General features: G+C 35.8%; 1 protein-coding gene across 4 annotated transcripts in view; it reads right to left on the bottom strand.

The window, feature by feature from the left end:
• Tmem117 (transmembrane protein 117) overlaps positions 1 to 22,656 on the bottom strand; it is a 569,660-nt gene that overhangs the window by 152,849 nt on the left and 394,155 nt on the right. For all 4 annotated transcript variants that reach the window (XM_087200080.1, XM_004863160.3, XM_087200081.1 and 1 more), the window contains one exon: positions 16,011 to 16,108. In XM_087200080.1, the coding sequence (XP_087056206.1) occupies positions 16,011 to 16,108 (98 nt within the window). The remainder of the gene's footprint in view (positions 1 to 16,010; positions 16,109 to 22,656) is intronic.

Raw genomic sequence — 22,656 nt, 5'->3', positions numbered from 1 at the left:
GGATGAGAGCTTTATTTTTGGCTCATGCTTTCAGCCTATGGTTAGCTAGCTCCAAGGTTTTGCCAGGATAGCAGAGGGGCATGAGTGAAGAAAAAGGTCCTCAAGCTGTGACAGCAGAGAAGGAAAACTGTAAAGACAAGAATACATTCTTCCAGAACACACACCCATCTTCAAACACACCTCACCTCCTAATAGCACATTTACCTACTAATGAATCTACTAATGAGTATAATGTTCCTGTGGTCTAATTACCTTCAACAGGCATGAAAAATCTGGGGGACATCTTGGATCTAAACCATAATACTCTGCCCCTGGTCTGCAAAAGACTGATATTCATCTCATTTTGAAAAATGGGCTTAGTCCATCTGTCCGTCTTAGTCCATCTGTTCCCAAAGTTAACAGTTCCAATATTGATTAAAAAGTCCAAGTCTAAAGTCTTCTCTGAGACTCAAGGCAAACTCTGAGATGTGAGCTCCTGTAAAAATCAAAAAGAAATTTAAGCACTTTGAACATAATGACACAGGGTAAATATTTCCCTTACAAAAGGAAGAAATAAGAGGATAAAAATTAGTGAGACCAAAGCAAGAATGAAACCCAGAAGGGCAAACACTAAATTCCGTTATTCTGTTTCTAACACCTACTGGTAGTTGTGGTGAGAAGTGAATTCCAAAGGGCTTGAGTTCTATGCCCCTATTGCATTGTCAGTTGCAGCCCTCATGGCCTCTCTATTAAAGTAGCTTCCATCACTGTCCATTGCTTTCCTTAGTAGATGTTCCATTTTCTAGGTATATCCAACTTCCTCAGGGGTCTTCCTTGCACTTTCAGATCCATTCTCAAAGTTTCATGCACTGCCCTCTCAAGGGCACACTGTCTGGTCTCCCAGACTTTCTACTGGAATTTGAGTTGAAGCCTCCATGACCCTATAACTCTTGCATTCTGCATTCCTGAAAAGTCAACACCATGATGATGCCAAAGTCAGCTGCCAGCTTGAGTAGTAGCCAGGCCTCCTTGCATCATGGCTGCAGAGGCTTCTGAGTTCCTGGATAGATGAGCACTATAAAATGAATCCTGGGGAATCAATTCCCTAGGAAATTCTTCTTTAACAATGGAACCAGGGCACTCTTAAAGGAAAGCTTTACAGTTTTGCACATTTCAGACAGAAGAGAGTGGGGTGTTACTGATTCCTGAGATGCCTTTGATCTGTCTTTCCTATTGTACTGATAAAAAATACTTGGCTTGGGGCCAGGGATTTAGCTTAGTAGTTCTGCCACCCACCCTGCAAATGCAAGGACTGGAGTTCAACCCCAGTACCAAAAAAACTTGGCTTTTTAAAAACACCAATCTTTTCAATAAACCACTTCTCCAAGGCCCCAATTTTACAGATACTTCCTTTCTGATGAAACTGCAAACTTTTCTCATCAATTTTTAAATCCTGATTTTTACTGCAGATCTGGCTAAAGTTTGCCAGCATTATACCCATGCTATAGCCTAAACATTAGGCTGCTTTTAAATTTCCTCCTATAGACTAATTAGTTCACAACACTTAATCTTGGTCTCCTACAAAGTCTTAGGACCTTATGACATGAAAAAAATGAAGACAAATTTTCTTGCTGGGTGTAACACATACAGCCTCTACTCCAGTGGCCAAGAGAATCCTTGTTCCCAACAGAAACTTCTTGAGTCTGGTCTTTACTGTTTGTATTTCTATCAGCATTCACGTCTTCTGAGCTCTGACTCACATCAACCATTTTTCACAACATTCTAGGACTTCTCTGGCTTGCTTCTCCAAACTTTTCCAAGCTTCTCCAAAACCATATTCTAAAGGCCTCTAAACCACACCATCAGGTACAGTTACAACAACAACCCCACTTCTCGAGTACCAATTTCTGTCTTAGTCACTTTCCACTCACTGGGACAAAATATCCAACACCCAAAACTTAAAAGATAGATGTGATTTTTAGCTCATGATTTCAGTACATAGTTGGCTGGCTCCAAAGCAGAAACAGGATGGCAAAGGGGCATGGCAGATGAAAAGGTGCTCAACTCATGGCATCCAGGAAGCAGAGAGGGAAGGGAGAAGCCAGAGACAAGAATATACTCTTCCAGGTCACAGGCCAGTGAACTTCCTCAAATGAGGCTCTGCTTCCTAACAGCACATTCAGCCAGTAAGCTCATCAGTTGATTAATCTATGGCAATCCCATGTCTCAGTCACCTTCCATACTCATGAGAATTTTGGGAGACATTTTAGATCTAAACCATAGTAATCACCACAATATTTACAGGGCATTTCCAGTGACATTATCTCTGCCCTCCTCATTCCATCCTTATCCAAAAAAAGATCACTTCCAAGTCCAAAGCCCACTTACATGGACAAGATGGCTATGGTGTCTGAATGAACTGTGAAACAGGTGAATAAGAAAAACTTGAAAAAATGTTGATAATCTTTCTTACTGACTCTAGGTAATTATAGTGGTTCCCTCACAAGAGAAAAAATGCTTCTCTCATGAGGCTATGTTATTTTTTCTATCCCTTTATTAAATATTTAGAGCATCATGTAAATGTATAGTCTGTTTTTGTCATGTATTTAAATAAACCAGAATTTCTTTTTGTGTACAAAAGCAATAATAGCATCTACATCTTAAAGATTCACAAAAATATGTGACAATGTATTTTAAGCACCAACCTTAGTAGAGAGTCTGAGAGATGTGAATACCCTTCCTCCTCCCATGATCCAGCCAAAGAACTTTAACTTGCTGTCAGCAAAAATTTACTAAAGAATCTTCTTACAGTACAGAACCATTTAATCCATGGGTGGCTTGAATCAAGTCTTCTACTGTTTAGGACAGACGTAGGCAAATGATGGTAAGTGTCAAATTCATTAACCTCAAAACTGCACTTGGTAAAATCATTTCCTGCATAGGAAAAATATGCCATGGTGAAGACATTCATATATTAAAATTGCTTTATTAGCAACAAATAATGACTGTCTTCATAAAGTATAAGTGTAAAATTAGAACTCAGTGAAAGATTAGATGAATATAAATATATAAATATATATGAATTTTTTACTAAACAAAAATATCAGTTCATTTATTCACAGGGAAAAACAAAATAAATTGCATTTGATAATTTCAACATTGGCAACATTCTCTTCTTTAAATTCAAAAACTATCACTGCACTATTTTTGCATTGTAACTGGGGTAATTCAAATATATGCTAAGTACATTTTAATGTAGTTTCATGGCAGTATTTTTGCCTATCATTTCCTCTTTGTGATAGTTAAATTTCATTTCATTTCATTAAACACTAATATAACATTTCATGTTATATTAGAAGAGAATCCCAGCCAGATGTATTTAGAAGTATGAGCAGAAACCGAAAAGTGGTGTGTTCTCTCTTGATTGGATAAAATATGTATTTTCCTTCAAAATATAGTCTTTGTTCCTTTCCCTAGCCCAAATTACCACTACATGAAGACATATGAAGTACAAAGAAAACGCAATGTTCAGTGATTCTACCTTACCAACATTGCAAGTATGAATAAAACATGCATATCAAGGGGCACTGAATTTAACATCCTACTCTGTAGAGGAAAGAAGGAATAGATGCTGGACAGATGCCTAATGTCTCTACCCTAAGCTTTCAGGATACATCTTTGGGGAGACTGACAAGAGGGCTGAGGATGACTGAAATGAAGTGAACCTAAGAAGATCAAAGCTATGGTGAATTTTTTTAAAAATCCTCATTACCCTACAATGTCAGCTGTCCTCACTGATTTATCATGGCAAATGTCATTGCTTCCAGAGTAGTTCAGCTACTAAGAGTATTTAGAAGCAAAGAGTGCTTTACAAACAATGGGGCCGAGGGACCACATTTGTATGGCAGAGGTTGAGCAACAAAAATGAACCTTCACGTGATTTCCAAATCCTACTTCATATGCTTTCTGATTCTTAACATTTTGTCAAAAATATTTCCTTTTGAGATTAAGACATTGTTTTCAAAATTCCTTTAAAAATCATCATCCATTCCTGGCTCCCCTTCGTTCTAGAGTAAGGACAGCTGAAAAGATAAACAAGGGTTATAGATGAATATGTAGACTTGATGTTGATGGAACATAAGAGTCAATTTAAATATATTTGTATTTTGTGAGTTCTTAAGCAGACTGACAATGACTGAAAGTTATAAAGTCTTAGATTGATGTACAGACACTGTATATAGATTTTTAAAATATTTTGATGGGGCAATAGTGAAAGTGTTAAAGGATTATGATGAATCCAGTACATATGTTTACGTATGCATGCATGTGTATGTGGGCCTTTGTATATAGGCGGGCACGTGTTTACATGTGTAAGATTGTGTTTGTGTGGGTATATATAAGAGTACTAGAAAAGACACAAGTATACCTGGAATGAAGTTGACCATCTTTTCACTAAGTATAAAGAAAAACTGAAAAGACTGAGGCACAGAAGGAAGAATTTTCACCAAAAACCAGGAGAGAGGAGTATAAAAGTACAGCACTATTTTCCAAGGAATAGAGTCATTCTTTGATTAGCTAAAATGTTTAATATCTTCTCACTTTCAGTATTTCCTGGTAAAATGTTGAGGGTTTTTTTTCCTGGTTCTTACATGTCAACATTTAGAACATAACTGTAATCTCATTTTTAAGCTCAAAAATGTGTTTTAAATAAATTAAGTACTTGGATTCCCCTGAAGATAAACCAACAAGAAAAATATCAGTTGGCTTTTTATATATGAATTTAAGTGAAGCTTCTATTAATGCATTCTGTTTTATTGGCATATCAAACTATATATTGTGCAGCTTTTCTCTTGTCTAATTCCTATAATTGAGAGAAAATGATATACAATTACATCAAGTTAAACTACACAGGATGTTTTGATTATTACCACTGGCTTATAAGAGCTGTTACCTTAACATATCTAGACATCAGCAAATTCTTTAGATTGAATTTTATTGATTTTTAAACAAAAAATAGTACACCAGGAAGCAACATGAGACAGTAAAAAGACTATTATACCAGTATTAAGTAGTTCTAAGTGTTCACTACCATAGGGACATTAACTACTTTTGGGGCTTTGTGCAAGTCACTTATTTGTATTTCAATTTCTTCATCAAAGACCTGAGGGTATGAGAAAATAAGCAGAGAGACTTTAAGGGTTCTTGGATTTTTATGTTTTCCTTTAGCCAAGTTAAATCCATTTGCAAGGAGAAAGAAAATGTTATAGTAAATACATATGTTAAAAATATGGCTGATCATGGTTAAATGCGTTAGGTAAGTGAATATTCAGTGCAGTATTTTGCAGGCTCTGAAATAAGCTAGCCTGCACTCAGATTTCAGCTTTTTTTTTTCACTAGCTGTGCACATGTTTTTGTCTTTAAAACACAAATAATAATGGTAAAACACCTTGTAATAGATTAAAAGAAACAGAGACTATGAAGAGCCCAGTACTTGGGACACAGAAAGCACTGAATAAATGATAGTTGTTCTGCAATAAGATTATAGGAATATTTCAGTACAAATGTGTTATGGTTTAGATCTAAATGTCACCGAAGTCTTGCATTCAGAAATAGGGCTTTTGGAAGGTGATTGGACCATAGGAACACTATGCTCACCAATGGATTAACCCATTGATGAGTTCGTACCTGAATGGGCTGTTAGGAAGTGAGGCCTGGTTGGAGGTGGTCATAAGAGGCAAGAACTGGAAGAGTGTATTCCCGTTCCCAGCTCTCACTTCCTGGCTGCCATGGGCTGTGCAGCTTCCTGGCCATGCCCCTCTGTCATGTTCTTTCTGCCTTGGAGCCAGCCACCCATAGACTGAACTCACTGAAACTGTGAGCCAAATAAACTTCTCTTCCTTTACATTGTGGTTGTTGAGTATTTTTTCCTAATGATGTGTAAGTTACTAATAAAAGATATAATGACTGATACAATTAATAAGATAAATATCTTTCTGTATCTAGATGCAACAATTCTGACTTTCTTTTTCTTTTCTTGCTTAGTATTTTTTGTACTGGTTGAGATTTCAGTACATGTTGAATTAAAGTGAGAATAATAGGTTTCCTTGTTTTGCTTAGAAGAAAAACTTTCAGGTATTTACTGTTAAATATGATGTTAGCTGTCACGTTTTCATATACAGTCTTCATGACTTTAAAGTATATTTCTTCAATAGTTAGTCTAACAAGAGGTTATTTTTCATGAAAAAGTGTTGAATTGTGTCATAACTTTTCTACGTCTATTGAGGTGATCCTGATTTTTCTTTCATTCTGTTAATGTATTTTATTTACACTGATTGATTTGCATATGTTGAATCATCCTTATCTCACAAAGATAAATTTCATTCGGTCATTGTTATGATTTAACCTAAAATGTACCACAAACATCTCATGCATTTGGAAGATGATTAGAGGATGGGAGTACCATACTTGACTTGTTGTTAAGAGGTGGTGACTGGTTGAAAGTGGGTCACTGGGGATGTGACCTAAAAGGGAGTATTCATGTCCTCAGGGTTTCCCTTCTCTCTCTCCTTCCTGCCTGCCATGGGATTAGCAGCTGTCCTCCTCACAGGCCATTACACTATGCTATTTCTGTCATGGAGCCTGCCAAATATGGACTAAAACCGTGAGCCAAAATAAACCTCTCTACCTTTAATTTGTGGGTGCCAGGTGTTGTGTCAGAGGGATGGGAAAGTGACTAAGACAGTTACGGCGCATGATCCTTTTAATGCGCTGTTCTATTTGGCTTTCTAGGATTTTTGCATCTTTGCTCATCATGTATTTCTTGTTTACTGGTGCAGAACAGGTGAAATGCTTAACACAACCAACAAATATAATCATGAACAAATAAGTAAATAAGGCAAGCTTGCCATTTTCTGTAACTCATAAGAAAACCTTGTCTGGTGTGTTAGTCAAATTTCCACTGTGACAAAGTAGCTGAGAAATAAACTTTAAGGAGTAAGGCTTACTTTGGCTCATAATTTCAGAGGTTTCAATCTACAAGTACTTGGCACTGAGAGAGGGTGAATGAACATGATGGCAGAGAGTGTATGGTGGAGTAAAACTGCTCACCTCATGGTGGGCAGAAGGGAGAGAGAGGAGAAGGAGAGAGAGAGAAAAAAAAAGAAGAGGAAGAGGGAAAAGGAGAGGGAGAGAGAGTTGTTGAGGGAGAGGGAGAGAAATACAGTCCTAGGGCTTGCCTCACAGTGCCCCAGTGACCTACTTCCTCCTACTACACTCTACCTTCCAAAGTTTCCACCACCTTCTAATAATTTCATCAAATTATAAATCCTTCAGTGGATTAATTCACTGATGAGGTCAAAGCCCTCACAATCCAATCACCTTCCTCAAACCCCCACATCTAAACACTGGGGCACTGGTGACCAATTCTGCAACACATGAGCTTTGGGAGGACATTTAAGATCCAAACCATAATAGTAGCTTGCAGATGGAGACATTGTTTCCTCTTGGTTTGGGGAATGTGAGTCACTCATATGTCCTACTATTATAAACAGGTTTTATTTAAACTTTGTGAAAACAAATTCAAAGAGTGCTTTATCTGACCTGTGACACATGCCTATAGACTCTATGTCAGGCTTGACAGGAAACTTCTTAGCCACAGAAACAAACAGCACAGCATTCCAACATTTAATACAGTTAATGAATCATTTCTTATGCCGAAGACAGAAGGCATTCACAGGAGGAGCTCTTATCACTGGGGAAAATATAGGAAAATGATATTATGATGTAACCATCATTGTTTTGGGGAATGCATGCTGGATCTGGATGACAGTAGAAATCTGATCCCAGAAATGTACTAATCATTGATGGGGACTCTCACTGGCCTCATCATGTCTTGGATGAGTCTTCTCTCTACTCTCTACTTCCCCTTTTTTGATCCATGGCTCACTAAACAAATAATGATTCATTTCTACTTGATTGTAGTAAATAATTTGCCCTGTAGAGAACATCAAAGTATTAGTTAGTTGAAATTCTGGTTTGAAAACCAATCAGTTGCAGGTTTCCAACAGTGACTAATGTAGTGCAAATTGAGTTTATGGACTGCCAATCTCAGAACTAGCTCTTAACCACAGTGAGTCCTGGGCACTAAGCACTCAGTGATGCTTTGATGATGCTAAAGCTTTATTGTTCCTCCATTCAGTCTGCAAAAAGGTGATGCACAGTTATGATCAAAATGATTTAAATAAATGATAATTAATCTGATAAAATTACCCTCTGAGTAGAAAAATCTTAATTCAAGCAGGTAAACTTTGTTCAAAGCACACAAAACTAAACATTTTGTTTAAAGGAGGACTTTCATGCCAGTAAAAGACATTATTTTAGTAGCGTATTTTTCCAATTAGACGTTTATGTACTGGTCACTTTGTAAATACTTGAAAAATGAAGATAAATACCTCAAAGTATTCCATGAATGTTCACTAGAAGATGTGAGATTACAGCAAGAGTTTGAGAAGATCTGCAATTTTAATAGGTTGAGTCATAGTTATATTTGGAGTTTTGTGAGCATGAATGGTGCTGGTAGAACCCAGACATGTTCTAGGTGAAGGCATGATTCAGAGAGGAAGAACTAGGAACAATAAGTGAATTTTTCATTTCCTGAAGACAGTGCAGTGACTGAGGAGGAATAAGTATTTTCTGATGTCTGCTCTACAGAGAAACTGTGCAGTAATTCCAAACCTTCAGGAAAGGGCACTTTCTTCCAAAGATTAAATCCAGCATTGTTTTCGAGCTCACTATTGCTATTTCTAGAATTTAGCAACTAGAATGAAGGTGTATAATAAAAGGTACTATTTAACCATTTAAAGACACATTTAATTTTTTCTCTTTCAGCTTCATTTAACTTTAATAAATGAAGAAAATATTCCTAAGACAAAAACTTTCAGTATCCGTAGAGGAACAATATTGTACCACCACAGTTATACATACCTCAGTATTTTTATGAACTTTCTAGTTGTAAGTAGAGTACATTATTTTGGACCCAGATGACTTTTCAAAGCACTAAAAATAAATGTTTCTATTTTTTTCATGGAAAATAATTTCATATACTTTATAAATTTTATAATGAACTCATTAATCACATATTCACAATACCTTAAGTTATCCTTTGGTTATTTCCAATGTAGTCTTCTATCTGAATTAATTTTTAAAAATATCACAGAGTATGGTAGATTTGAAGTCTTCACCAAAATAATCAACTTAATAAGAATGTACATAATATTTATTGTATGTCAGGGATTGTGCTAAGTTCTAAGGACATGGTAAATAAGTTATTATTCTTGATCTTAATGTGATAAAGACAGTAATATGTAAAAATATCATCATTTACTACTTTAGTTCATTTTTTAAAGGTGATGTAATTTAAAATCATTTAAACTATTCTCTATCTTTCCACTAAAAAAAATGAGAATTACACACCTAGAAAAATTTCACCACATAATTTAAAGATGTTTTAATTTGATGCTTATAATACAAATAATTCAAAATATGTTCCATCTCTTCAACAAAAAGGATATACATTAGATAAGATAAATCAACAAACTGCCAAATCAGTAAGTGTATTTAATGTTTTCCTTAGAGAATATTCACTTCTAAATATATATGTCTCTGGCTGGGGATTTAGCTCAGTGGTTCCGGCGCCTGCCTCGCAAGTGCAAGCTCCCGAGTTTGATCCCTGGTACCAAACAAACAAATATATATATATATATATATATATATATATATATATATATATATATATATCTTTCCAATCTTCTCACCTGTTGGCTACATCCTTTGTTGCCAATTCTTCCTCTCCTAATCATGCCTTGACCTACAACATATCTGGCGTCTATCAGGACCACTACAGAAAGCCACTTTTGCAAAGCTGCCACTTATGGTTTTCTTAGAATTAAATATTGTGGAAAATTTGCATTTTGATAGTACTTGATCTATTGTTAACTCTGCCAGGTGTCCAGATAAACCCTCTTTTCTTGACATCTATGACATAAACTTTTTGGTTTTTCACTCTTTCTGTCCACTCTTTCTACCTTTTTTGTAGACATCTATCTGTTTCTAAATGAGAGAGCGGTACAGGTTTTATACCAGCATATCCTTATTCTCACTCCATACCAAATCACTTTCCTTCAAACACCACCTACATTTAGATACCATCTAGATGAAAGCAGGCATATAAACTGAAATTCAGTTCTTTCTATATTTCTGTCTCTAACCTCACTATCAAGCTCCACTTCACATAAAGAACTGTCCATTGGGTTTCTTTATACCTTAACCTCAACTTGCTCAACTGTGAACTTATTATTCCCTCACTTAAGACTGATTCTCTACCAGTATCTCCTAATGATCCATTGAGTTACTCAAGCCTCAACACTCCATGTTGCCTTTGACTTCTCCCTCTTCCTCACTCCATATGCCTAACCAATCATGGTGTCTCCTGTTTCCTGATTATCCTGGGACAATACATTGGCTTGGCTGTAGATTCTCATAAAACCATAACCTGGAGCTTGCTTAGCACACATCACAGCACCTGCATGCATGGCTGATATTACCTCTTTCAGGAGACTAAAAATTGCACTGCCAGAATCCACATTTTTTTCTTTCAAACTTGTGTTCTCAGAACCATGGACAGTACTAAGCACCAGTAAAGAAGGATTATAGCAAATTTATGCAAAATTATAGCTAAACACAATAATAAGTAGTGATGCCTGAATTGAAATATGGCCAGGAAGCTTGAAAGGCTGTGCTGCTAAGCACTATTACATTATAGTCAGCATGTAGTATTTACTTAAATAAGTCAATAAAATATGGCTCCTCTTATTTCAGCAATATTAGACTACATAGAGGGCCCAGGGCTGGTTTAATATTTAGGTGTATGGGCTGGGGATTTATCTCAGTTGTGCCACACCTGCCTCACAAGCTCAAGGTCCTTAGATTGATCTCTGGTCATGGGGAAAAACATTTGCAGGCATATATCTAAGAGTTAAATCTCTCAGTTATAAAAATAGTACTTACTTTTTAAAAGAGTATATTCATATGATATGAGAACACAATAATTCAACGTGAATCACCTTTTTATCCAGATGAAAGAATCTAAGCCTGCTAACTTAGAGTTGTGTTTAAAATTAAGGTAACTGACTTACTACATATGATTAAAAACTATTTTCCCTCAATTACAGAGGCAGCTTTTAATCAAGAATGGACAATTAGGCTTACAGAAACATATTGAGAAAGAATTAGTGTATTAAATTATAATTAGTACCTCTCTTTCAGAAAGTGGAAAATGTGCAACACTTTTTCCAGTCAAAATCTTCAAGAATCTTCAAGTTTTATAAAACTTAAAAGTGATTTTTTTCATTCATTGTGAAAGTCTTTCAACAGTATCCTTAACTTACTGCTATCCAGGCTTTGGAAGAACACTTTTATTGATGACAAGTTCAAGACTTCATTGAACAGGCTCATTCAGCATTGGTAGGGGTGCACTATTTTGGGGAGTTTTCTCATACATGAAAAGGAAGTCTACTTTTACGTGATTTATACTCAATGATCTATAGTTTGCTGTCTGGAGTAAAGTAGAAAAAAATATTCCCTCTATCATTTTATCCTTACAATAAAAAACAGTATTACAGTCTATAAAAGATTGTAGAGTCTAGCAAAACACATCCTTTTGGTGAAAAGAAAGGAAGGAAGGAAGGGAGGGAGGGAGGGAGGGAGGGAGGAAGGAGAGTGCTGGAGAGAGGGGGTAAAGAAGAGGGAGAGGAGAAAGAGAGAGAGAGAGAGAGGAAATCCAAAGTAGTCATACAGTTAGGTATTTTGCAGTTATTGCTAAAACTCCTCTGCCTGATATTTTTCCTGATTTTTAAGTGTTTTCATTATTTTATACTTCTATTATTATCATGTTACTCTCCCACCACATTTAATGTAAATTAAGACATAATATGTTCTTGATTAACTCTTATCTGGATAAAGTTAAACAACTAATTTCCCTTTGTTATATTTTAGGAATTATGATATTCAAATGAGGAAAAATACTACTCACTAAATTTGTTTCCTAGTTAAGAATTAAGATGATCAAGACCAAGAGACGCCCAACCATACCACTAGCCTAGAGAAAGTTCTTTTAAAAATACAAGATATTCATCCAAAAAGAACAAAATAAAATGTTATTCTCTTTACATACCAGAATGGAACAGAAGTACACAGCTGTACACAGATGCACATAGCAACACACTACCACCATTCTGCTTTCCAGCTTCTCCTATGCCTTCCAAGTAATCACAGACCACATTTTTTACCAAGTATATTGCCACTATCTTACTTGGATTACCATCCTTATATTATCATTTGTGGACCAGGCCATAAGACATAAATACTAGCTTTCTGTTACGGCACCACATCATTTCTAAGGAGAAAGTTCTGTATGTAACAGGAAGGACTACTTTCTGTATACATCAAGAAAGTAGCCCCCATTCTCCCCCAAAGCTCAGTGACTCAATACTCATTCTACTTGCCCACTGAGTTGTTAAAGATGCTGGGTTTATTCTGCATCTTTTTATCTAGGCACAATATTCCATAACCGCTACCAACAAAAGAACTTCTGTCAGGGCCACTCAATGTTTCCACTAAGATTTGACACATCCCACTTTTATTCACAATTCCTTAGTTAAAGCAAATCATGTAATAAGAAAGGGCAGAAAAGTGGGATCCTCTCATGTGCATGGAATGATCACCAGACTCCCAATCCCTTTTTCTGCCAATCCCTCTACTAAACACAAATGATTATCTCCCCTTATGTAACAATGATAATAAGCCAAGTTTTTGGGGAATACCACCACAAAAATCTTCCCAACATAAGCATACCAACTATTTCTCTAGGGAATAAATAGAACAGGAAGATAGGAGATAAATGGACATCATATTATGTGTTTTTTATATATCTGCTCTTTTCCTTCAGACACGAGTCAGTGAAAATGCTGGTTGGTACTACCTCTAAAAAACAGAAAAGTGTAAGACAGTCACATTAAATCATTAAATCTTTATTCTTTTTACTTTCAAAAGTTCTGATAAAGTGTCTTTGGAAGAGATCAATGAATATTCCTCCTTTTTTATTTACTATTTCAAATAAAGCTATAATTTAATCTTCCAATATGAAAGCTCAAGTGCTGTAGTAACCTCTTTTTTTCATAATTACAGAAAGAAATACGAACAAATTTTGTCAGTGTAGAGACACCTGCTACTAAGTGTCAAGGAAAAACACAGCTACACAGTTCCAAGAGACTTAGTTCCTTATAGGCATTTGTGATTAAAAGTAGATACAAGGATGAAGAGGTAAGTTCATTAGAATAAATCACCCATTGTTCAAACTATTGCACATAATTCACATAATTACTCTGTAACTTATGAATGATGTCCTTTGAAAAAATTCTCATCTGCTATAGATTTCTACACTGATCTCTCTTTCTTTAACTGGAGCAGAATCAAAATACCCCTGTTTGAGAGGGTGACATATAGTATGCAAATACTCTTTTATTTAAAACCTCGCCAATGCATCCTGTATTCTATCCTAAAGCTAAAAAGAAAAACAAATGCCTTTTATAGTTGTTAAATCCATTTTATCTGAAAAGCATGAACAAAAAAGATCTTCTTGCTTCCCACATAATTTCCATGTTCACATTTTTGCATTAGATTTTCCTTTTTAAAAATCGTGAATAGTGTTGTTAAGATAAAGTAACTGTACAAAAATGGATAAAATGGAAAAATATTTTCAAGTGGCATTTAAAATTTTAAATCAGTTATACTTTGTGTGATTCAAGTACTACTTTTGAAAAATAGTAAACTATCTCTCAAATACATTATCTAATTATTAATGATTTTACAGAAACAATGTCAACAAATAAGTACAAATTTTGGTTTACTCTTCATTTAAGAATATTATCTATTTGCCAGTGACCATATTTAAATTATTATTATTGTTATTATTATCATCATTATTTTGGTTTCTTGAGACAGGGCCTCATTATATGGTCCAGGCTGGTCTTAAACTCATTATGCAGCTCAGCCTGGCCTCAAACTTGTGGCAACCCTCCTTCCTCAGCCTCTGTAGTGTTGGGAATACAGGCATCCACCACCACACTGAGCTAAATTATTATTTTTTAAATGTTTAAATTATGTTTTAGATTACCTTTTTGATATATGTTATTACATATGCCAAAATTAACCCATTTGTATAAAAGAAGTTGATAATAGACTGGAATAATAATGATCAAGGAAAATTATACTAAGATGCTTAAGAAAAAAATCTAGCATGGATTCCTTTTTTCTGGAACAATTGTGATTAACCAGAGATAAGGACAACAATCATAGGGCCTTCAGAGTACTATAAGCATGGCTCACCCATGCAAATAAAATGTATGCAAACTTGGTAACTGTCATTGAACAATCACCAATGGGCTGACCTTGAAAATACATTAACTAATACAAAGCGTGTTTATACACAGTAAATGGATATTGCTTTAAAACCTAGTTCATAAACACTTAAGACATCTCCTTACTAGTTATGATTCTTCAAACTCCTGTAAGAGAATTCTGTAGGGTGGGAGGTTTCATAGAATCTCACATCCTTATTTAGTACAATTAGCTAAAGAAGAATTAAAGACAATCATTTGGAAATGTGCACATCAATTTATATATCCTTTATTCTCCTAGAAGGAGTAAATTATAATGACTAATGGTGTCAGAGACCTAGGCCTATAATAATAGCACCTACTTCATAGAGTTGTCAGGATTAAAGGAGTCAATACACAGACTGTGAAGTCCAATGTCTACAGCAAAATATACCTTCAATATGTATTCACTATAATTATTATTTTTTTAGGCAAGCTATATGAGGCACAAGCAGAAAAATACATGGAGGTTAAGTAGGCCAAACTTGACTCACAGAGACAAGGTGTGAATAAAGAGCTCCAAAACCATATTCATTTTCACATTATCAAAAAATCCACTTTTGTTTACCTGTTAAGAAGTGAGTTCAAGATGTCATATATCTCTAATAATATTTACTGGTAGTGCCAATGCACAAAACACAACAGAGATTGTTTTTCTTCAAGTACATATTTACCATGATTTTTCTAGCTTTCACATTGAAAAAAATCCAGAATTAAATCTAAGAATAAACAGGTTCTTCTTCTTTCATTTCAAAAGGCAAGTGCACAGGCTGGAATTTTCCAGCATAAACTATCATCAGTTACAGTGTTTCTGAGCATTAGTTTATATAACTTCTCATAAATCTGAGAGAACCATTGTGCTGGCAGAATGCCCCAAAGTCAGATGAAATCACCTTTATTCCTGTATCTACATTTCTATCTTTTCTATTTTAATATGTTGTAATACATATAAATAATGATTACCTCCTCAAACACAAAGTCCTATAAAACCTATCTTTTCTTTAAAAATATGATGAATGTTTATTTTTTAAAACTAGTTATAGTGAAAGACATATTGCCAGGAATCCCCCTCACAATACTTTCCCTCACTTCAAACACTTATCCCATCATTCTTTCCACTGAGGACATGTTTTATAACTGCAATGATGGTGCCAAAGCATGAAAGGAAATACCGTAAAGAAAACATGCCAATAGGCCAGACATGATTTGTAAAGAGGTTTCTTCTCTGTATTACTTCCTCCTCAGAACAGCTTGTTTTTGCTGAGTCGAAAATCTACTTATTTCTGGTTAAGTAGTGCTTCACTGTATTAGCAAAACTTCTGTCATATAAATGCACAAAAGATAACATAGTTTATCTTTGTTTATAGGATATACATGCAACAATATGTAAGTAGAAACTAATTGTTAAAGTAAATAAGATGATTGTATGGGAACATAATAATATCTCTAGATAGAATTCTATATATCTAAGAAAAATTACATCTAACTCAAGTCTTTTAGTGGATTAGGCAAGGGAGAAATAAATGAAATATTTCTTACCAGAATAAAATGATCCTAACTTTTCCTTTCTTCCAAAAAGCTCTTGCAGATTTTCCCCAATCAGGGTAAGGTTTGTCCTGAAGCATCATATCAGTGACCTGAAGCAATGAAAGGAACTTATTTAGCACTTTCAGAAATCTTAAATTCAGATTTAAATAAGCTTATAATTTACATTCTACTGAGAATAGAATATGTGCATATTTTAATATTAAAATATATGAAAAGATAAATATTAGAAGTATATATACCTCATTCAACTAAAAACTTTAATAATTTATTGGACTTTACATACTGAATGAGCACAATTCAGGTCATTCAACACGTCAAATGCTGAATTTCTATTTTAATATGTTTTAACAGTTTAAAACACAGTTTTAAACATCAATTAAGATTACCACTTATAAGAAGGCATATTTACATGCTAATGTTTCCTCAGAAATAAACATACACTTGGTGACTGAAAAATACAGTGAATGTTTCCATTTTTAAAAAATTATTACAATAAAAAACACATTGCCAAAAATGATGGGATGTGTTCTAAGTGAGGGAAAGTATTTTGAATACTTTTAGGTGGATTAATTTAGAGGCAGTGTATCTTTTACTATAACATATTTTTAGAAATTTAAACATTCACCACATGTTTATCACACCTCATTGATCAATCATTTACAGCAATTTCTGCAAAATAAAAGCATCATGGTGTTTTCTCTCCCACCTTATTTACCAGACCTTGCACTGTGCGACTTCTCGCTCTTCCCCAAAGTCACAATGATCATGAAAGGTAAACATTTTAAAGCACTTGGAAAACTGCTTCAAAAAGTGGCAAGAAGCCAGGGATTTAGCTCAGTGTTTCTGCTGCCTGCCTTGCAAGCTCAAGGATCTGAGTTTGATCCCCAGTACCAAAAATAAAAAAAGTGGCAAGAATGATAAGTACGTTCAAAGCAAAGAGGGACTATTTTGAGGGTTATTAATGGCAATGTGCCTATTACTGTAATAATTTTTATTTTAAAAATTCTACATATTTTTCTATTACTCCTTGTATATAACAAATAAAATACCATAATCTTAAATTTGTCTAAATCAGAAACTCCAAAATCCAAATACATCCTGGTATGTCTACAATTTTTGCTATTTTATTAGTTAAAATATTATCTTCTCTCACCCAGTGGTCTTGAATTCTCAGCAAGCCACCAAGAAGCCTTTACTCTGCTGCTCACCAGTACACTAATTCCTGGGTTCAGAGTGGTGGCCTTCTGGATCCCTGAGCTGAACTGCTGTCTTGGCAGACTTCTGGGTGGGGCCTGTGCACACTTGGGATGGTATCTAGGTGTGCCTCTGGCTAGGGCCCCTATGTAGCTGTTGTCTGGGAGGGCCTTTGGCTGGGGGCTGTGCACCCCAGTTCCTGTTTCTCTAGTGTGAGAAACTGAAAGTGTATGTAAGGACTAAAAGGTATAATAGATAACTTGAAATAGGAAGAAAAGAGGCAAAGGGGAAGGGGAAGTGGGAGGGGTAGGGGAAAGGAAAGAAGGGAATGGAATTAATATGAGAAAATGAAAAAATGGAAACAAAGTCTTTGTAGATAGGGAGGGATGGAGGGGTTGAAGAGAGGACGGGGAATGGGGAAAAAATAAGAACCAAGACAGATGATGTAAAGGTGCAAATTTCCAATGATGAATGTATACCTTAAATGTACCAATATAATTAATTTTTAAAAAATATTATCGTCATTTTTTTCTGTTTTCCATTCAACTACAGGTGCAGCATAGTACTTACATCCAGTTTTACAAGTCACCCTAATTAGTTAGCATTTTCCCACCTGTAATCTATGCCGTCCTCCAAATACTTTCTCCCTCACCTGCCTACACAGACTCTGCCCATATTCTGCAGCCTGTACCAGTGTACCAGTATACCGTAGTACCAGCATGGCTTCTTCACTGTTCTCTCCACTGGTATAGAACCTCCAGTTCCAGACCCCTTTTCCTCAGGCAATAGATACCTCTCCATCTTCTATTTTATTTACTTATGTACACATTTTTCTCTCTCTACTAGGCTTTAATATCCCTGAAGGTGAAAAAGTATCTTTTTATCCTAATGTCTAAAGATGTTTGATATAATGGACTAAAATATTTACTCAAAGGAGAAATGACAAAATGAATGAAGATATAAATGCTTGTTTTTAAAGATCCATTAACAAAGTAAATTGCTCATTAGCCACATCACATATTAATGATTTCAGTAAATGTCCAATGTATCACACACAGGTAACCTATTATAAAAGCATTTTAAAAGCCCTAAGGGTGAGATGTTAATATACTTCTTTTTCTTAAAAAATACATGTGTGTATGTGTGTTCCTACTCTTCCTCTCTCGCTTTCTCTCTCTCTCTCTCTCTTCCATTTTTCCAGAAAATCAACCCTCCCTTCAAGAGAAGAAAAGATGATTCTACTAATTATAATTTTAATTAATAATGCTCAAACTCAAATACACAAGGCAGATTCAAAATTAAGAAAACTGACAAAGAAACACTGCATTGAGTATAGGAGAATTTTATTACCCATTAAGGCATACTCTTCACCTGCTTTTAAAGCTTTAACATTGCACTTAAGAGTATCTTCCAACATTTGCCTTGAAATAGGTGAGGTCTAATCATTTTCCAGGAATGATTGTGAGTTAGTGAGTAGTCTCTCTGGATCAGTGACCCCTTTCAATAGTACTAGGCTTCCCATTGCTTCTTAAGCAATCACAACTTACTGTGTCACACAGAGTCCAAGAAATGGTCTCTGAACTTACTCTCTGGCTTGCCATTCTTTGCCATGCTCACCTAAGAGGCATCCAGAAAAGTGGACAAGGAACCTAGTTCCAGGAAAGATTTCAGCTTGATTCTTATTTGTATTCTGTCTCAATGTCATTTCTGGGAATAGAGCTCCCAAGATTCTCTTGGATGAGCACTAAAGTTAGGTTACTGCCCTTCATTATAACAGTGTAGATTTCTGTAAGTTCTGCCTAATCTAGGCCTGTAATAATTTTGTGATGTAGCTTCACTGTTGAATCTGCAAAGATTCACCAACCAAGTGGTTTAATATAAACTCTCAGTTATTTCTTTAAACTGTCAATCACCTTAATAAATGTGAATGTAAGTAACATTAAGAATTCAAAAGAGGAAAAACATTTGCTTATTTTCAAAATGCAGTGAGTTTGCTGATGATTTTCTCTTCTATTTCCTCTTGATACTTTAAAATTACAGGATTTTATTACAGACTAAGGCTCATGGAGTATATTTTCTTCCTAAAATTACTCATGGTATTTATCAAAATGCGCAAAGGGAAAAAGACAGAATAAAAGTTAACCATAAATCAAGTGAAACATATTGTTACTAAAAAAATAAAGGTGAAAGCAGAGAAAGTTAAATTCTATATATTCTTAGGCATAAAAGAGTCTTATTATAACTTCCTTCTAGGAAAGGGTTGCTATTCTTCCCCTTCATAATCTTTTTGAATAGCAGCAACTCATGTCAAATATTTTACTTCAAGATTAAGAAAATAAATAATAAATATTTCAGATTTGACCGGACTTTTAAAAATATTTAATGAATTCTTTTCAGCAATATTTATCTGGTTCCAAGAAGAGTTTACATAACAATAAACATTTTCAAGGAACAAAATTATTACTGGGTGGATTTTATTCCATTTTTGGAATTTTCTCTAGGGCATTTTCTGGGAAATACTTGCATTTCTAGAAGGAGGCAATTTGCTGCTGTATGGTCATTTATTACAGCAGCATGTTTCATAGAAAATGACATTCAAGGATAAAGCATTTTCTAAGGAAAATGGTGAGATGAGGCCAAGACATATTCTTCCTGAAGCCAGGCAGCTGATCGTTTTCACCCTAGCTCCAACTTTTTAAGTCATATCATCAGATCAATGTCAGGTCACTTGCAGTTAAATTGTCAGTTGCAGAGAGGGACATTAAAGGGATGCATTCAATAAAGGAAAATCCAATTACCTTCTGCATTAGAGAAATCAAATTCATTTCTAGTCTTGGTCAAAGACAATCTTTGTGGGAAAGATGCAGAGAAGGGAGGTTGAAGATGAGGTAAGAAGGATTTTATGTAGCATAAACACAATATAAAACTTGTGGCTGTTTCTCCCACAGGCAGATATTAGAATGTGAAATTGGTCTTTCTTTGTAAACTGAGAGAAACTTGTTTTAACTCTTTGAGGCTCACAATCCTCCCCTTCCCCTTTCCTCTCTCCTAAGCCTCTGCCCAGAACATAGAACTTCATTATGGCACTACCACATTATACCTTGTCAGGATCTTTCTCAGTAGACTATACACTATTTTAAGGGATAGGTGTTGTGCAATCTGAGCAAGAAAATACATTTTGAAGTTTAAAAGTCAGTAAATGACTGTAAAAACAATTTACCTTTGCAGGCACCCAAGTGAAATCTTTGTTCCACTATGAGTCAAGCATGTAGGATGCTAGGAGGACAGCAGGAAAATAGAAATCGACAGACATTTTCTATAAAGTTTCATGGATTACTTCATTCTTAAGTGTATTTTTCTTATTAATTGTCATAGTACCTTTACAAAATAAATTATTATTTCCCACCTTTCACCAATGGAGAGAGAGAGAAAATTCAGTGAAATTAAATAATAGACAAGATCACACACCTAATATCTTGTTATGTGCACGAGATGCCAGCCTGCAGCCTCGCTTCTTCATCGCTTACCAATTTTTTTATTTAAGGCAAAGTAATTAACCTCTCTGTGCCTCAATTTCTTATTCGCCATCCATGAGCCTATATTGCACATTAGCAGAAGTTATGGTTTTGCTTCGTTTTCCTCTGTCTGCTTCCCCTCTACCATCCTATATTACTATATTATTTTTCCTATTAACTAACACTTTGAATATATTATATTGCTATTTTATTCATCATTTTAAAATTATATTTTCATCTATCATTATGAAAGATGAGAAAATAAAAATATTATAGCCTTTTACATATCATTTCTATGTCTATAAAGTTTAGGAATGTTTCTACATTCTGCATTTCTTTTAATATTGGCCTTGTAGAGGCCCGCCATTTTATCCATGAGAGCATGCAGATCCCAGGGAGCAGCTGCAGGTGGATCCCAGCCGGAGTCCGCCCCAACACCAGAGGCTCTGGCACTCTCCCTCAGGACAAGAGCCTGCCCAGAGAGGAGCTGCACAGGCATGCAGGCTCCTGCCAGAGGCCCACCATTCCATCCCTAAGTGCTGGAAGATCCCTGGGAAGAGCTGTGTAGCCCAGAAAGGTGCAGCTGAGGGCAGATCCCAGCTAGGGCTCCACCCTAAACCCACAGGATCCAACACACCCACCCATGCCAAAGGCCAGCCCAGAAATGGGCTGCACAAGCACATGGGCTTCAGGCAGAGGATGGCCATACCATCAGCCACAGCCAGGGACCCGCCTGGAGAAGAGCTGTACAGGCACACAAGCAATACCCAGAGGCTTGCCTGATACCATTGATAAGTGCGAGAAGACCCTAGCCAAAGTGTGTGCAGACAAGAGAAACTGGGGTGCATAGCCCCCAACCAAAGGCCATCCCAGACAATAGCTACGTAGGGGCCCTAGCAAGAGGCACACCTAGATACCATCCCAACTGTGCACAGGCCACAGCCAGAAGCCTACCCAAACAACAGGTCAGCTCAGGGATCCAGAAGGCCACCATTCTGAACCTAGGAATTGGTGTATTGGTGAGCAGCAGAGTAAAGGCTGCTTGGTGGCTTATTGAGAATTCAAGACTGCTGGGTGAACAAAGAGTCACCTCAACAAAGACGCAGCAGGCTGCATCTGTTGAAATGAAAATAAACATAAATAAGTTCCAAAACCAGATTTCCATATCACATAAGGGAACCCCAAAGGGCCATGAGATGGGACGATCTGATACTCAACCACCTGGACTTCCTGAACTGTCAACAAAAGGGGACTTGGAAAAATGAAATCAGAAATAAACTCTTACATAACAGCACAGATTGTGCCCACAATACAAGACATGATTAATAGATCTAGACCAGACACAGATTAAAAAAAAAATAGAGAAGCTGAGGAATATGATGGTATCCCAACATAGGAAACAAATGGAATCCATAAAACAGATGCAAACAGATTTCCAGGAGATTAAAAACTCCATTGAAAATTTATGCAGAGAATGAGCTAAAGCAACGATAGAATTTAAGATATAGAAGATAAGACTGAAATTAGTGATCAGGAAAAGAAAAATTTCTGAAACAATAGTAAGGGACCTTAAAAACTCAATCCAGCAGCTCTAGACATTGCAAAGAAGAATAACATCAGAGTGACTGGAGTCAATGAAGAAACAGGAGAGAGTGCAGATGACATTAAAAAAAATGTTCACAGAAGTAATGGCAGAAAACTTCCTAAATAGGGGAACAGAACTTGACATAGAAATAAGTGAGGCATATAGGACTCCAACTAGCCTTGATCAAAAAAATCCACACATAGGCATATAATAGCTAACATTCCAGAAACCCAACAGAAGAACAAAATTCTACAAGCAGTTAGAGAAAAGAAACAAATCACATACAACAGAAAGCCCATCAGAATTACAGCAGACTTCTGAACACAAACCCACAAGGCAAGAA

This window comes from Heterocephalus glaber, unplaced genomic scaffold (assembly GCF_053883595.1).
Source record: "Heterocephalus glaber isolate CG9 unplaced genomic scaffold, H.glaber_assembly_v1.0 deba00001733, whole genome shotgun sequence".
Classification (NCBI taxonomy): Eukaryota; Metazoa; Chordata; class Mammalia; order Rodentia; family Bathyergidae; genus Heterocephalus; species Heterocephalus glaber.
Note: the sequence above shows the minus strand (reverse complement) of the source record. Positions and strands in the feature narration are given on the sequence as shown.